The 17,882-nt window shown below is 37.2% G+C and overlaps 1 protein-coding gene across 1 annotated transcript in view; it reads left to right on the top strand.

The window, feature by feature from the left end:
• The window catches only part of FAP (fibroblast activation protein alpha), a 41,695-nt gene extending 28,779 nt beyond the window's left edge, over nucleotides 1-12,916 (top strand). The window contains exons 21-26 of the mRNA XM_069861221.1: nucleotides 2,087-2,141; nucleotides 5,360-5,459; nucleotides 8,341-8,405; nucleotides 9,274-9,346; nucleotides 9,610-9,683; nucleotides 10,999-12,916. Of these exons, the coding sequence (XP_069717322.1) occupies nucleotides 2,087-2,141; nucleotides 5,360-5,459; nucleotides 8,341-8,405; nucleotides 9,274-9,346; nucleotides 9,610-9,683; nucleotides 10,999-11,100 (469 nt within the window). The 3' untranslated portion in view covers nucleotides 11,101-12,916. The remainder of the gene's footprint in view (nucleotides 1-2,086; nucleotides 2,142-5,359; nucleotides 5,460-8,340; nucleotides 8,406-9,273; nucleotides 9,347-9,609; nucleotides 9,684-10,998) is intronic.
• The last annotated feature ends 4,966 nt before the right edge of the window (nucleotides 12,917-17,882 follow it).

The raw sequence follows: 17,882 nt of genomic DNA on the forward strand, positions 1-17,882 counted from the left end.
GCTTGGTTAGTTAGAAACTTGCCTTACATGCTTTTTTAGGATAGTTATGAACAACAAAAAGTGTCTGGGATCCTCTGGTAGTTGTTCCCTAATAGGTGCTCTTTTACATCAAAATACTTAAAGTGTTCCAAGGGAAAATAATTCCCTAAACATAGGTTTAGGGAAGGAGTGAAAGGAGAGATTTTCTAAAGAAAGGCTGCTTGTAAGCTTACAGATGCAGTAGTGCTGCTAAATTGAACAATTGAAGAACTTTTAGTGTCAAATCCACAGAGATGAGTGCAAGGCAGGAATAAGGCATTTAGTCTAGCCTTTGGTCTGGAATTTGGTCCAACAAAGCATGGATAGATATACAGGTGTAATAGTAAATATCCTTTTTCCCTCCAGTAACAGACCTGATTCCAAGTAGCTTAGCTTAATTGGATGTGGCAGTTCATGTTTCCACAGCTTTCTCTACTTGTCTAAGAATACTGCCTGTATTTACAAGTGTGTGTGAGGAGAGTATGTGTTCCTTCCTTTTTCTGCTTTGTGATAATTCATTTCCTCCTCAATGACATAAACCCACCGTTATCTTTTTCAGTGGTAATTGAAACAGAATAGCTGTATTTCATATCAGGGTTTTATATTCTAGTATTTTATTTTCTTTCTTGAAACTTTTAGCAGTAACTGCATACTTTAAAATATCACAGGAGAGAATTTTTTTTATTATTATTCTGAATCATCACTTGGACATAAAATGTCAGAGACAGAGCGAGCCTAAATGGATTCTGCAGTTGCAAATTCTGTTGAGACAGGCTGTGAAGAAATGACCTCAGACTTCACACTTTCCAGTTTTCTGTCAGCACCTAGACTAAATTTTTATTCAGCTAAATGCATTGCGTTCCATCTTCCTGATTAACACATGGTTCAAGATGCATGTTTTTTAGAGAGGATCCTATGCTCTACTGGAAAATTCTTGAAGGGACTTTTGCTGTAGGGGGAACTCCAGAGATTAAGACAGCAATATAATGAAGTTGAATAATTGTTTTGCTTTTCTAACTTTGCCCCACCCAGATACTATTCCACATTTTCGGAGTTGTCAGTCACATGTGTTTGTCCCAGTAAAATAAGGCTAATATGTGTCCTGGAATTTACCTGTCCCCATTCTGTTTCTCTGTCATTCTCAAACCTTTGTGGTCTTTTGCCTCAGTCTCTTTTTCTTTTTTTTTCTGTTGCTAATGCAGCTCTGGAAATATAGTCTTCAGACTGTGATGCAAGATTCTAATATTTATAATTCTCTTTGCCTTGTTTGCCTACTGCATGCATAAACAAGGTCCACCTTTCATCCACTGCAAGCTTGTTATGTACTTGGAGCATTAGAACATGTTTTCCTCATTTTTATTTTTTATTACAGTAGCAGTATGTGCTCTTCACTTTTCAGGCATTTAAAAAAACGCTTGTTGCTCCAGGGAATCTCTAATCTCAGTGGCTGATACTGTGCCTCTTGAGAAATCATAGTATCAACTCGTAAAATGAGTATGTTGAGCATCTTGCAGGATAAAGTCTGAATGTTAATGGTAATCTAGCACCTTTGGCATTAAAACGATTAAATGATTAACAGCCTGCTGGAAGGTAGAGCTTTGTGAAATGAAATGTGGCTATTAGTAGGAGTGCACTTTTTGAACTTTTTTGTCTGCTTATGTGTGAGTGTATGTCTGCACAAATGCATACGCACACATATATATGTACGTGTACCACATGATTATAATGTATGATGTTTAATCTATGCTGGAGTAGACATCCAAGTGGATTCTAATTATAAGAAAAAAGAACATTTTTGCCAAGAAGCCAGCTGGGCAGATTTCTCACCCACTAGAAGGAAAATTATCATAAAGAAGATATTAATTTCACCACTTTTTATTCTTTCAAGAAGAATTCTTCATTTTCCTCTGAAATATCTATTAATTTAATAATTGATGCTGATTCTCAATTTGCTCAGATTGGTGGGATGTGTGGAAAAAAGTGAAAGAAAATATATTTTTCTAATTTGTTATAGTACTATCAATCTTTTGTAATAATGAATTTATTTCTGTGATTTTCTTTTCCACAGGAAATTTATAGAAATGGGATTTATTGATGAGAAACGAATAGCAATATGGGGCTGGGTAAGTGGTTGAGGTTTTTGTATTGATCTTTAAATAATCCTGCAGTATAAATTTTTTATTCTTCTTCATTGTCTCCTAAATCTGATAAAGTTTCTTCTAGCAGTGTTTGAGGTTATTGCCGAATGGGATATTTTCTGTTGATGCTTAAGAACATGCAATTGCAACAGTACAAGCCCCTGAAAAGGGATCTTTGGCAGCAGCTCAAGGGGGAATTTTGAAAGGTTTATGTCTAATACATTGTTTGGACTTGAAATTAAGCAAAATTGAGGTGTTTAAATTTGTTTTACTTTTAACTTAGGGACTTATTGGCATAATGTGAAAAATTCAAGTATTGTCCTTTCTGATCTGAGATTAAAATAATGAGAAAAGTCTTGGGATTATCCCTCATCTGAACTTGTAACCCTTGCATCATTCTGAATCACTGTATGCTTGGCTGGCTTTGACATGGTCAGTAGGGATGGATGTGGGTCTGAGGAGTGCACAACACTTGACAGCTTCACCAAGAAGTGGAAAAATTGACAGTATAGGATTCATTCCAAATAATTAGCCACTCTGTATTCATCTTTGATTTTTTGTGTACTTTACTTTGTAACACTCCCAGAACCTTCTATAGCCAAATGTATTGCAAGTCTTTGTTATTAAATGTCCAGATTCCACTACCCTTAGGGACTGAGAAGGAGAGTAGCACACCTCATGTACAAATTTTAGGGTAGCACTGCATTCCAATAGAGGAAAAATATATTACTGGAATAGTTGGCGTTCTTTTTCCTGTGATGACAGCTTCAAAGTAGGACCGCTCATGGAAATGAGATGCAGACCTATTAGTGGTGTTATGGGAGATCTGAAGCCAACTTCAGTGGCAGTACAAATGCCACACAGACCCTTTATAGAAATTTTTAAGATGTTTTGGCCATCTGACTCAGTTGTTCAAGTTCATCATGAATGTCTGGAGCAAGAGTGCATAGACAGATATGGAGCCTTGTCTCCTACCCAGGTTCAGCAAAACAGAATTACATTATGTGGGAGAACAAACTGATAAGCAACACCTGAGGAGCTCATGGATTAGGAAGGAATGCTACAAGGGGTTGGAGGCCAGACCTTTGTTAGCCACCCTGACTCCTTCATGGAATAAATCACTAACAGCAATAAATTTTTCAGCAGTAACAGGCAGCACAAACTAAAAAAGCTTACAGAATGTAAGCCATTCATTAACATTTTCCAATATTTTTCTTTTCATACATGTTCATTTTTCTCTGATTATCATTCAGAAAGACCTTTTATTTCATTATCTTTCTCTGCCTGTGTTTGCCAGGAGTAATATTCTGTTAGTTTTCTTTAATCCTTTTCTGGGTTTTGTTTATTTGTTTGTTTTTGTTGGCCGAGTTTCAGTTTAAGAGACTTGCCCAGAAACACCTCCCTAGGGGAGGGATCCTGTAATATTCGGTTTAACTGTAACGATGTAAGTTGACTGATCATAGATAACACATGAGCAGGGTTGGTAAAATCTAATGCATCTACCAACTAATATTTAAATTACTGTGGTCAGACACTGCTATAACAACAAGATAAAATAGGGTATCATTGGGTGAAATAAGTGACAGAGATATTTACAAATGAGTAATGCTAGAGTGACATTAGTTAAGGCCACATGAAAATATCTTTTTTAACCACATCATATTTTATTTCATCACAGTGTTTCCAGAACCTATTAAGATATTTCACATGTCTAAAGCATTGTACCCCCATAGCAGATACAATAATCAAATAACAGCACTACTGCCAAACCTGTCAGTCTTTTTTCCATTTTTTTTTCCTATTTATTTTACCATTTCCTGGTCAATAGCCTTTGAAAGAAGCTGAAAGGTGTTTCTTTATTTACAGCCTGCGGCTTGGCAGGTATGCATGAACTACGCAGGTTATCAAACTCACCAAACACTTCTGGATGGCAAAAGCTCTTAAATAACTACTAAAAGCAATTCAGGATTTGTACTTTATCTCTCTGCCTGTTACAGTGCATAGATTTATCAACCTGATCCAAATCCCTTACTTTTTAGCCTTGTGGACTTACTTTTTAAAGATCAAATGGCCCAATCAAATGAGCTAGAAAAATTGTACAAATTATTCTCTCTATTAGCATACCCCTCACTGTCATTTCAAGCTGGAATGTCAAGAAGAGGGAGGGACTAACTTACTTTTGTACAAAAAAAATATTTAATAGTTTTGCTTATTCCCCACACTCTTGTCATATACTACTGATAATCTTCCAACTTTTTCATGACACACCCCATATTTTTCTCCCTTCCATTCCAAAGTAAACAGTAATTCATTGTTTCCATGTGGGGATTTCCAGACCTTATACAAGTATTTTCCAACCCCAGTTGGACAGCAGAACCAAATGCTTTTTATTTACAGTATTTTCCTGTCTCAGCATCTAGCCCCACACAGTTGAACAGATCTATTCCAATATCCAGGCTTAATTACTACTTTACCTAAATTCCAGCTATGAACTTATTCTTCCTTGCTGGGTCCCGCTTTGTGGAATAAGGCCAGAAAATAACAAGAACAGCAGCAGGCAGTGGGGAGAAATTCCTCCAACCTCAAGCTCTCAAGTATCTGATCCTGTTAGTACTGATGATGGGATTGGCTCTATATGCCAATCATTAGCAAAAGCTAGGTAGTTCATTAAGGAGGTGAAAAACCTGTAACTTTTCCTGGAGGTGCACACTGAAAGGACAAGAGGTAATGAACACAAGTTGCCACAAGGGAAGTTTTCTTCAGGTTTTAGGAAAAAAAATTATAGTGACAGTGATTGGTGTTGAAACAGATGGCATAGAAAGGCTGTGTAATGTGGATATGACTCTGATCAGCCTTATTTAAATCTGAAGTTAGCCCTGTTTTGAGACAGAGGTTGCAGTAGATTACCTTGAAGGATCCTACCAACTTAAATTTTTCTATGATTCAAAGTGATAATAAGAGCATTATCCTGTGATAAGCATTGAAGAAGTAGCAAAAAAGAAATTGTTCAACAAAATTGTCTAATCTTACAAGAAATCACACATAGCTACATTTTTTTTAAAAAAATTAAAAAGCTTTTGTTGCTTTGTCCTCCATGCATTCAAAGCAAAATATTTACTTTGGAATTAATTTATATGAGTTTGATTCAGAAAACAAAATTATACTTCACCAATAATTTTCAACTGTCTGTGATTTCTCCCTAGTCTTATGGTGGGTACGTAACATCTTTGGCACTTGGATCTGGCAGTGGAGTATTTAAATGTGGAATGGCTGTGGCTCCTGTTTCCAGCTGGGAATATTACGGTATGGAAATGTGTCATAAATACTGACTTGGAAAGCAAGATGTAGCATTTAATTACTTTCTAAATTAAATCATTGCAGGCAACTGGCAATATGAAACTTAAAGACATTGCAATTACCTAGACATAAAACTTTTAAGACCTTAAGTTTAGTGTTTTCGTTGCTGAAAATAACTGACTGCAACTGGCAGTTTGGAATAGTGATCTCCCTAAAAGTCCTGTTAAAACAGTGTCAATGAATTCAGAAACAGCTGAAATTATTTTTCTGCCAGTAATGGAATCACAGCGCACTTCAGCTTCAGATACTGCTAATGATCTCTGTCAGGAATCAGTATCTCTAATGACTGGAAAGTTATTTCCCAAAAGCAGTGAAAAAGAGAGGGACTTAGATGTGTCTGATACAATTTTTCTAATTAAATATTTTTCCCTTTAGATGCTTCTCAGCCACACTTCCTGTGTCGTTGTGAAATGAGACATATTTTTATTTATGTTTATTGACTTAGGCTCCAAACTGTTCAGAGGAAACAACTCCAGGAGTATACTCCCAGGGCCTTACTGTGTGAATAAAGCACTCACATACTCATACGTACTTGTAGACCTGTTAAGCTTTTGGCATGGTGTAAAGGAACCTTAGTGTAAAAAAGAATCATGGCACGCATGTTTTCAGTGAGCAAAATGTAGCACTTCAAACACATTTACTTAGCATATGGTCGTTTGCTAAGAAGTCTTGGTTATGAGAAAATTTTTTGGTTAAATAGGAAAGAATCCTTCCCTGACTGCTAGCAGACATTCCTTGTGTTTATGGTGTTTTCCAGGCAAGGGGGAAAACATTTGTATGACACAGGAAGCAGAGTCTTCATGTTTTCACTGGCATCAAGATTTTTTTTAAGACATTTTCACTTATGATCACAAAATTATTTCCAGAATGCAGACATAAAGCATTATGGTTTTTCTTCAGTACAAGAAGCATAATAAACATTCATTAAAAACTGAAGAAAGTTTTTAAGTTAACATCAATTAGACCCACACCATTGCAACCTTTACTTTAGCTGACTTTTCAGCAGGGAGCTAAATGAGATTTGATAAAAACACATTGTAAAATCCAAATAGGCAAATGTACTTCCACTAAGGAAGGAAACAGAAGGAAGTTATGAGTCACAAGTTTTGGCAAACGGATCATGGTAACAATGGAGTGAACTGTGTCAGAGGCAGAACTACAGGATGCTACATATTTGAGTCTCTAAGTAGTAGTAGAATGTCAGAGGATGTTCTGGCCCCTAGAGCTTCTAAATTCTGCCCCACCCTATTTCAAATGCACAGATTAGAGTCTGGGACAATAATCTTTTCTCTGAAATCATCCATTCACCTCCATTTTATGTCAGAGTTAGTAACAGCTGAACAGCTATAGGATGGCAAGGGGCATTGCATATGGGGAAAATGTATGGTTAAAAGCATTAGATCTGTGACTGTTTTATTAAAATTTGCCATTTATGTCCTTTTTCTTCCTCAGTAATTGACAAGCCAAATCTTCCACTTAGTCATTATAATGCAATTCTGCTGACCTCTGTGGACGTGTTGTATCTATATTGGTAGAAGAGAGTGGAGAATTTGGCTCAGAATACTGTAGAAATGCCAACCATTCAGAAACAGTCTACTTTATTGAAAACTTAAGCCCAATATGGTTGTTTGACACTGTGTTGACAACAGTTATTGCACATTTTCTGTTTTCATTGAATGATGAAGGATTTTGATAAAAGATAGGCTACTTAGATTTTTTTTTGGTACTTAATTTATTACAAATTATCTTCAGGAGCCTTATTCAGCTGATCTGGGAGACATAGTACAGGCCCTTAGCACTCAATGGTAACACATATAATGGATACATAATACACCATGGGTTATTGAGTCATTTTCCTTCCCTGAAAGGATTTTCATTTCTACTTTTTAACAAAATCATTCTAATGCAATGTACCAAATTGGACAATATTGATTACAAAGGACATCAGCTCTCTTATGGGAGGGATAGATGCCAGCTCTTCTTCGTCAGAAACCTCTGACTCTGTTAAATAAATAAAATTCTTGTAATGCTGCAGCTTGACTGCTCAATATGTGTCAGTTACTCTTTCAAGGCAAGGTCATAAAGAAAGTTATGTTCCGGTAGTGACAGCTGCTGTGTCAGTTTTCCACAAATTTTCATAACAGCTCGTAGTTAAATTGCAAATATCCAGGCAGCTCAAAGAAAAACGTTCCTACTGATTTCTTGGTGATAGATACTGTTCGGTTTTTCACATTTGTTTTGTCAAATCCCTTAGCAATCTTTGTTGTAGTTAGAAAAAGGAATTGATCAGACACCTCAAAAGCAATTGCACCACTTCTCCAATGCAAGCCTGTATCATTTCCTGCTACCACTAATTGCTGTATATATCTATTTAATAGGAAAAGCACAACATACATATCCATATTTACTGTATGTACTCATGCATATCCCAGGCTGGAATTCTACTCGGCTTCCCTTTTTAAGGTGTCAAAAATATTCTGTGTCATCTTTCTACCATGTGCTTTTATTGGTTCATTCAACTCATGCCTCCTTCAACTGACTTCTGGAGTTCAACACAGTAGCATAAAGCAGTACCAGTTAATTACTTTTACCCACAAAACCTTCTGTTGTTTCCACAGATGAGTGGAACCACTGCTACTGCAAGGATGGTTTGGAGGACGTTTATTAATTAACCTTCACAACTGATTTTTTTAAAAATATGTTTAAATTTGGTGTTTGATGAGGGAACCAAGCAGAACAGATACAGTTAAATATTTAATTTAGTACGATGCACAAAATTATCCGTGCATTCTTTATCTGTAGGTTTTTTTCTTCTTCAATATTGCAGCATCTATCTACACAGAACGATTTATGGGTCTTCCTGTAGAGTCCGATAATCTTGATCACTACAAGGTGAGAATTCTCTTTCTGTGTTGATTTGTCTTAAACTTGAATCACACTTCCATGAACAGTAGAACTGTGAAGAAAGAAAATGACCCACCCGCTCTCATAGTGGCAGTCCTGTAGCAGCTAAGATATTGCTGTGAAAGTCATATCTCCATAGTTACTTGTGGGTTTGTATTTATCAATTCTAAATATGCCAAATTAAGGGATTCTTATTTTCTCACTTGGACAGTCGCACAGTTCTGCCAGTGCAAACCATTAGCCTGGGAAAGAAATTATGTGAGACAGGTTAAAATGTCGATAATAATGAGGTTTGGGTTGGTACTTTTAGTTGTGGTATGCAAACTGCTTCACACAAATATAGCTCTCTAATAAAAACATTATAAGCATACTAAATGGTCAGAACAGGTTGCCTTTCTTCTTTTCTTTACATTCATAGGAAGTCTGTAGCTTCCTCTAGCAGAACACATGCCAGATCTGAACAGAGAAAAGCTTGAGTTAATGCCCAAAGAAATTGGTGGAAAGACTCCTGTTACAGATTTTGGATCACATTCTCAGTACCTGTTCCCCATCCCAACCCAAGGGACCAAAATACTCAATACAAAACTGCCCTGGTAAAGCAGTCTGGGTAGCCAGGAATTATAGTGTTCAGGGAGTGACATGCGGCAAGTGCTGTGTTTTTCATGAACTGGCCCTTAGAAAGGCACTAAATATATGGCTTCTATTACAATCTCGAACTGATATGAAGTCACTGCTGTCATTAGTACACTAGTCCAACTGTTTGATTGTTGTTCTGCTAGGCAACGAAAGCCTTTCAGCTCTGTGAATGAGTAGTTTAAATTGAAGCTGCTGAACTGTTAATTTTTCCTCTCAACAGAATTCAACTGTGATGGCAAAAGCAAAGAACTTCCAAAACGTAGAGTATCTTCTCATCCATGGAACAGCAGATGGTGAGGTTTGCAAATGGCAGTACAAATACAGAGCCAGAATCACTTTGTTTGAAAAACATTAGGCATCTTTTTATGCCTTTGATTAGGGTCAGTATTTAGATCTTTGGTAGATTTCCATATGACATGTTACAAGATGCTTACTCATTCTTAGTAATGTCAACTGTATCGCTTGATAATTAGTGGACACAACTTAATGCACTATAACTTTATGCTTTGTGGTATTTAAACATTTCAACAGCTGATCTCTTCTTTTCATTTTTCAGATAACGTGCATTTTCAGAACTCAGCACAAATCGCAAAAGCTCTGGTTAATGCACAGGTGGATTTCCAGGCAATGGTAAATAAAACTATTTTGAACAGTGGTTTATAGCTTGATCAATAAGCTTGTCTGTCATTTGGCAATGTTTTTAAAAACCCAGTTCAACTGAACATGCTTCAAAATCTGGCAATTGCTAGAGCATTTCTTATTGTTCATAAACAATTTCTTCCTCAAACAATTCGCCTGCTCTTTTTCTTTTTTTCCTTCTTGCTCTTCAGATGATAGTGGGGTTTACCTTTTGTCAAGAATAACTTAAAGGCTTTTAAAATGAGCCAGGGAAAAGAATGAGAATCCAGCCTCCTTATAAAAGTTACTGATAGCTAGTAAAAGGGAGGACGATGAAGGAGCTGGCTTCTGGGGCCAAAACTGTCCCTGATTCTGATGCATTCTATCTTGAACTGGATATGCCTGCCACAGGCACAAGGTGAAAAAGGTTATAAGTTGTCCAGGATCAGAAAAAAAACTTGTTTGGGGTAACAGGTGCAGGCAAAGAGAGAAACAGATAGACTAAGAGGTTAGAGGATATAAATGATGAACAAAGGATATAAATGATGAACAAAGAGGAGGAAAGAAGTTCTGAATTACATGCTAAACTCTGCTGCTGCATCTTTTTTTCTTGGAACTAATGACCAAAGTGTTTGCCTGTTATAAAATTCAGGACTTTTGCCTGAGCCTGCTTTCCCAGGGCCATCCCAACCCAAGGCTCCCCTTGTAGTTGGTGTTTGTAGACCCTTTTGTGAACTCCATATTTTCTGCCTCCTTCACTGACATTTAACAAATCTGGGTTATTTCTCATGTATCTGGAATACTGTATGTAGTGGTCCTAGTTCAGCTACAGGAGATTGTCTGTTATTTCTAACAGCATAATTCATGTCTATTTTGTTTGCAGTACACCATTTGTAATGTTTGTGGCCCTGCTGTAATGCAGGATGCTTTGAACAGAATTCCACAACATTTGGCTGAAAGCTTGTTGCTTGGAGCCCATTATTGCTAGGCAAGACGGTGACCCCTATTTCCAAGGCCATGCAGCAGGTCAAGGGCATTTCATCCCTAAGGGCATCTCAAAGCTTTTTTGCCTGTCTTGATACAACTGACTTGTCAATACTGAGGCAGTAATGCTTACTCCTAGATTACAGGAGGTTTAGAAACTTTTTTTTTCAGCAAGAATATGAATATACCGGAAAGTTATAAAAAGAAAAAGGATTAACAAGCCCCTCTGTTTTCTTGAGGGATCCACTTTTTTCTGTATGTTAATAATGTCCCTGTATTGTTTAACTATTGCAGAATTGAAAACAATGTAAGGGGCTTATGGCTTTTTTTTTTTCTTTTCCAGTGGTATACTGATGAGAACCATGGCATTCCAGGCCTTTCCAGAAAACATCTCTACACACATATGACCCACTTCCTCAAACGTTGTTTTTTTTTACCAGAATAAGTAGGCTATTCAGAGCAACTATGGCGCCCGATACATGTCTGGGAGTATGCAATGATGACAGTGCCCAGGTTACGTAGTTTTCAGGTGAACTGATAGAAGGAAATTTGAAGTTTTAAACTTGATGTTTACATCCACTTTTGATACTGTGTATTAGCAAATGTTATGCTAATACATGTTTTGGCACATTTACACCTGTTCGACAGAAAAAATAAAATCATAATGTAAAATGCCATGTGCAGTTTTTGCCATCTTGCTTGAACTTACATTCTGCAATTCACAGATAGGTGGTCCATTGCGAAGGCATACTGCCAAATGAATGTGCTTGCATTTGTTAACTACAACTGTAAAATGGGAAAGGACAAAGAAAGCAGTGCAAGTACCTAATTAGCATCCTAACAAGAACCAGTTTCTCAAAATTTATTTCCCATTTCTTGGAAAGAATCCAAGCAGGGATAGGAATGCACAGGATTTAAAGGTGAAGTTTGGATAATTATTCAGAATATTGAATGCTGTGGGTTTTTTTAAATCTTGGTTCTGCAAAATTCTCAGTGGTCAGGTTTGATTGCAAGACCAGGATATTCATGATAGTTACTCTATCTCAGCATTTCCTCACCCTGTATTCAGAATATGCAAGCCATGTTAGCCTGTTTTTAATCTCTAATCATCACGTCAGCATTCAAATTTCTCTCAGTGTCATTTAACCCAAGCCGGAGGGAAAAGGTCAAAGGATTATGCAGTTTTTCTTTCCTTTGTTTCCAGTGAAACTATTTTAGGGAGTCTTTTAAAATTGCTAAAAGCTAATAATTATTTGAATAATTGTATTCTTTTGATTAGTAATTAAATCAGTCCTATCATAATATAAGAATATGAATAAGATAATTGGCAAGAGATCCATTGTAGATTAAATGTCCACATATTAAAAAAGTTCTGAGTTACCCTTCTGCATAAGAACCATGGTCTGTCTAACACAGTATCTCATCTCTGCTATCAGCCAGTTAGAGTACAAATAACCTGAAAAAGATTGTGGAATAGCCTTCCTACAAAGCAAGCTGCTTCCTAACTCTCAGAGATTGGTTGCTGCTTCTTTGTGAAAAAGCAAGGGGGTTCATTTGACCCTCTTGACAAAAACATGGGGTGTAGCCAAGTTCATTAAAATGTGGAAGTGATTTGCAGTGTAACAGCTTCCTTCGTTTTGTTAATGGCAATATCAAATCTGATTTTCCACACATGAGAACATTCCTCAGACACATCTTTATGTAAATGTAGTTGCCAAGCTGTTTGTAATGGTTAAATTATACTTTGATGGGAACTCTTCAGAAAATACTCAATTAGTTCAGGGGTTTTTTTTAAAAAAGCTGCCAATTATGTGACGTTAATGAGCTTTTTGTTGGTAATGTAATTAAAATTCAACTGATGTAATGGTTAAAGGAAAAAATTATAGCTCTAAGAAAGTTAACATTAAACAAATACAACATGAAGTGGGGCCACTTAGATCTTGATAATATGGTCCTGTGTGCATTTGCTGCACAACAGTAGTCTCAGTAATGTGGTTATTTTACAAATAAGGAATACAATACATTTGAAATTATTGAGATTTAACTCTCAGTTTCTTATATTGATATACCACCACAGAAACCATTGCAAAATTATGGTGAAAGAGACAAAAATAAAGCGCTCATCCCAGATGCTTAAAGATTTTAGATACCTGAATATATCAATGGGAATCTTGAGCAATTTTAAAAAAATCACGGTATCAACCTCACATATATGTCAATATTTTAAGTTCTTTTTAAATTTCTGTACTTTCATTTTTATTCATTTGGAAATCCTATAGGCTCTGGAAATTTGGCCATATAAATTGCCCCTTTTTTGATACTGTAAGTAATAATATGATGCAATGTGTTGTTCTCACCCTGATCACAGGTCTATACTCAGAAGCTTCTGGAAGTATTGGAAGTAAGGGACATTTCAGGCGAATGTGTCAGATAAAATAACAGAAGGTGCCTGTTTCCCAAGGGGTGCATTAGTTGTTTCATTATTAATCTGTCCTTATGGTTCTTCATTTCCTAAGGCAATCAGAGTACACATCTTCCAAACTGCCCAACATTTACCTTGGCTTGTAGGAACCCATGTGGGCATAAAACATAAAAAAAAAAAAGAGTTCATCATGCTCCTGTCAGTTTTGCTTCATTGTTTTTCATGTTGTTAATTTATTTGCCTTACGCATTGCTCTTGCCAAGGAATGGGAATATGTCTTCAGCAGAGTGTGACTTCTGCACAAGTTGCTGGAATAATGTCTGACCTGAAAGCTTTATGACTAAGCAACCATGTAGTTTGATGAAGTGTGGGAAAATGACCTAGGATGCTGTGAGTGTCAAAAAAAAACCCTCTTAAAAACATACACTAGATCAAGTTGCTGGCCTGCTAATAACAGGTAACTTTGCAGTCACTTATGAGAAACGGTGCAGTGCACCTCAGACCTACCACTGCAGTATCACAGAATCACAGAATGGTTGGGCCTGGAAGGGACCTATGGAGGTCATCATCTTGTTCCATTTCCCTGTTCAAGCAGGACTACCTACAGCCAGTAGCCCAGGACTCCGTCCAGATGGCTTTTGAATATGTAAAAGGATGAAGACTCCACAACCTCTCTGGGCCACTTCTGTCAGTGCTCAGTCACCCTCACAGCAAAAAAGTGTTACCTTATGTTCAGACAGAACCTTCTGTGTTTCCATTTGTGTCCATTGCCTCTTGTTCTGTCACTGAGTGCTACTGAAAAGAGCCTGGCTCCATCTTCTTTACACCCTCCCTTCAGATATTTATATACAGTGATAAGATCCTCCCGTGCCTTTTCTTCTCTAAAATGAGAACTTTTTTGCATTCTGCATTGCTGTCTACAAACACAATCCACTTACAAGCATCACCACAAGCATTCATTGGGCAGCTTTTTTCCCTATTCCTTTTTAACCTAGCCTACAGCCTAGGCTCTTCTGTAACAAAACTTCCACACAGTTCAAGATGAAAGGACTTGTCCTGAGGAATCAAGCTAAAGCTAACAAAAATATGTTTAAGGGTTAGACTTATATATGGTTAAAACTATATCAATACTGCAGACATAGAATATGGTTTGTTATATTATGCTTGTTATATGCAACTTATTATGCAACTAAGAAACTATAGCATTTGTGACAATATTTTCTAAGCTGATGAATAAATATACTCAAAGTTTTGTTTCAAAAGTTGTAGATGATCCAGTTTTCAGAAAATGCTGAGCACTTTCTGCTCTTTTGCCTTCTGAATAAGAATTTTACACTTCAGATACCTAAAGATAACACTTAAGACAATGAAACAAAGTCTTCAAATATCAGTCATATGAGTAAGGTATACAAGCCTCTGAAGATGGGAGACAGTTGTTCTGAAATAAGTAGACAGGCCCTTGATAAATAGCCACAGATAGAGTTATTTACAAGATAGCTTCCATTCTGAATGTTCTTTGGTTTTTACAAAGTGAAGCTAGAGCTGCAAAGCAAAACCTACTTTATTCTAGGAACTAATGTGTACATAAATAGTAGCAAGACCACTGGTTCTGCTCCATACATTCATCCTCCAACACCTATTCTCATCATCTACCTCATCCATGCTGTGTGAGTTGTTCATATCAATGAACATGCAGTCTTCATACCTCAAACATGGAACTACATCCTTTGCCTCTTTTAGGATTACTGCAGGTGCAAAGAAGAAAAGGCCAGAAGAGAAAACCGCTTTAGTATAAAACCAAGTGTAAGCCCAGCCAGGCTCCACAATATGGTTAATGTTATAGTCATTTTACTCAGATACCAAGTCAAAGTCAGACTGCATTCAATTCTTTCCAGTTTGCCAGTCAGTTTCAATTACGAGGCACAGCTGTTTAGTACATTTTACAGAGTCATTTGAAGGCTCTATATTTAATCTGAATAATTCATAGTATTTGCTAAGAGCATTTGGTATTACTTTCAATTATGAACATTGTCTTCTCAGAATGTAAAGTAACTAGTACTCACTTGGTTGGCTCTTCTGCTTGCGCAAATTGCTGCAGCTCCATTGACTTCAAATGGAGTGATTCCAAGTTATGGAGTAGACAGTGTGGGCTACAGCATAGTTAGAATAGCTCCCTTTCCTGAGGTACAAACCCATCGGCATCCACAGCAACGAGCATGGTGTTACATACTGTGGAAAGGCTTAGAGATCCTAAACTAATCCTTTGTTTCAGAGAGACATTCTTTCTCTCCAGAGTGTAGCCATGGAGTTGTATATATACTTATGCACACACTTGTGTATGTTATGTATATCTACACGTGTATATATGTAGCATGATGCTACATGTTTTATGTATGTATGTGTTCACACATATGTTATTTCTAGACATGTTGCACTAATTTCCAGAATGGGGTGCAGGGCTTTTTTGGCTGATTAGTATGTCAGAAGGGTGGGCAAGTATAAGGGGCTACACAGCCACTCCCTGAACTCATGGTTGACAAAGTTAAGGAAAGAAGAATGTTTTCTGTGCAACATAAGAAAGAAAAGAGTGTGCGTCTGTAGTCATACCCCAAGATACATCCTCCTCCCTCCCATGTTCTTTAGATATGTAATGGATAATAATATAATAATAATAACAATGTAATGAAGAAATACATTGAAAAATACGGGGTATTCTTTTTTCTGAAAGCAATTGTTGGGGATTTTTTTACTTTTTTCTTTTGAAAGTCAGCAACTTCCTAATTCATTAAAATGTTCAAATCTTGACAATTTGATTTTTTTAAATTTTTTTTCTTGTACCAACAATTCAAGAGTTGAGAGAAGCATCCTAGAAAGTTATAATATTCAGAAAATACTAGCCAGTTATAACAAATACATTGGTCCTTTTTTTCTGAAAAGCCATGCTAACTGGAATTGTTACTGCTGGAGCAACAGGTTCAGGGTGCAGCTGGTAAGAACTCTGCTTCTCATTCTGTCTCTTCTGTACTCTCCCCACAGATGTTTTGTCCAGTGAGTGCAACGCACTGTCCTTAATAACAGCTGCTACTTGGTCCTGAGATGATGGTGCAGGAAACTGATCAACTCTACATATTGTGAATGCAAGATACCATTTTTTTTTAATGACTCCAAGCAGATTGTAAAAAACATTAAGATAAAATTTTCCTGAAGGAAGGTCACTTTTAGGTTCTGTCTCTTAGTCTGATTCAGCTGAAGTACTGTCTTGAATGCGAACTATAATATAGAGGAGACTGAGTTTGCCCTTGATTTTTGCCAAAAATTACCATCTAAGGAAAAATAACTGCATATGCATGTTTCATAAACTCATTAAAATTTTCTGCTGCTGTTTGCTAATGCTTGTTGGCTGTGCTCTTGAAATATGTATTAGCATAGACTCGGTTATGGCAACTGAAGGTTGCATGGTTCTTCATGGCATTTCACTTCTTTCCTGTACTTTTTATGGTCTGTGTTTCACTTGAAAAACAAATAAGTCACCTTCTAGATGCTAGGTGACCTGCTAGATGATACAGCCTGTGTAACAACCTGCCTAACCAGGTGCACTGAGCTGCTCTGTCTCATACATTTTTTTATGAAATCATCCTACTGTAAACAAGGAACTTTATGTGACACAAGAAAATAAACAGAGCTAAACAGAAAGAAAAGAACGGCCTGTTTCCTGAAGATTATACTGTCTGACATTCTGCATTGCCTGTTCAGAAAGCTACGTATCTTTAACTCAACATGCAGTGAGAGAATTGTAGCAGTCCGTTATCAACAAGCCTGTGAGCACCTGGTGCACCAAGGGTCTAAGCGGCCCTTTGATCCCCATCTGCTGTCCTGCCGGGGTACTGCAGGGCTGGGCTCCCCGCCTCCTCCCGCAGGAGGGACTCCAGCTGCAGGGAGAGACAGGGCCTTCTGCTACCTACTGCTGGACGTACCTTTAAACTGTGACCCTGTGTAACGCTCATAAAGCTTTACCAGGAAGCAGATTTAAACATAATTCAGAGATAAAGACAAGAAAGTATCTCAGTGCAATTGGTGTCTCATGAAAATAAACCGGTTTGTGCTACAAGGTTGTTCCCAGACTTATTTTGGCTCATTTGTCACCGTGTCTTAGATGTCCCACAGCCCAGGGAAGGCTGGTATGTGGAGAGGGTAATTCTTTCCATTTCAAACGAAACAAAAAAGAATCAAAAAAGACAAGTTTGATAAACATGTATGCAAGTTTGTATATCCTATGCCAATCAATGACTAGGAATCCATTACTTTGCGTGGATGCAAAAAATACAATTAGGAGCAGGAAGAAAGCACATGGGGAAGAGGACATGTGGAAAAGAGGGCAAAAGAAGCAGTAATTATAAAGGACAGTAACAAAAAGGGAAAATAAGACTCTCAGTAATGGCTGAAGGCACAAACAGAAGGCAATGATGAGGGGAACAGAAGCTGTGCTCTTAAGTTTTCAGCAGCAGCATTAGTAGATGCTTGCATTGTAGCTAGAAATGACAAATATGGACTATGAATTTCAGTGGATGGATTAAAGAGCACAGGAAAGTTATACAACCACACACACACAAAAAGTATTTAAAATTGTTTACATGTATTGTTTAGTGAGACTTACTGTTTCCCTAAACCCATACTGTGGTACCACAGCAAGGTCTTAAGGATAGAGCTCTAGGAAGGAACTATTACATTTTCTTTGCCACTTTAGGCAGACACTGGGATTATTAATTTTATACACAGCCTCAGTTGTATCATATGCTCTGTGGCAA

Source organism: Phaenicophaeus curvirostris, chromosome 7, assembly GCF_032191515.1.
Source record: "Phaenicophaeus curvirostris isolate KB17595 chromosome 7, BPBGC_Pcur_1.0, whole genome shotgun sequence".
Classification (NCBI taxonomy): Eukaryota; Metazoa; Chordata; class Aves; order Cuculiformes; family Cuculidae; genus Phaenicophaeus; species Phaenicophaeus curvirostris.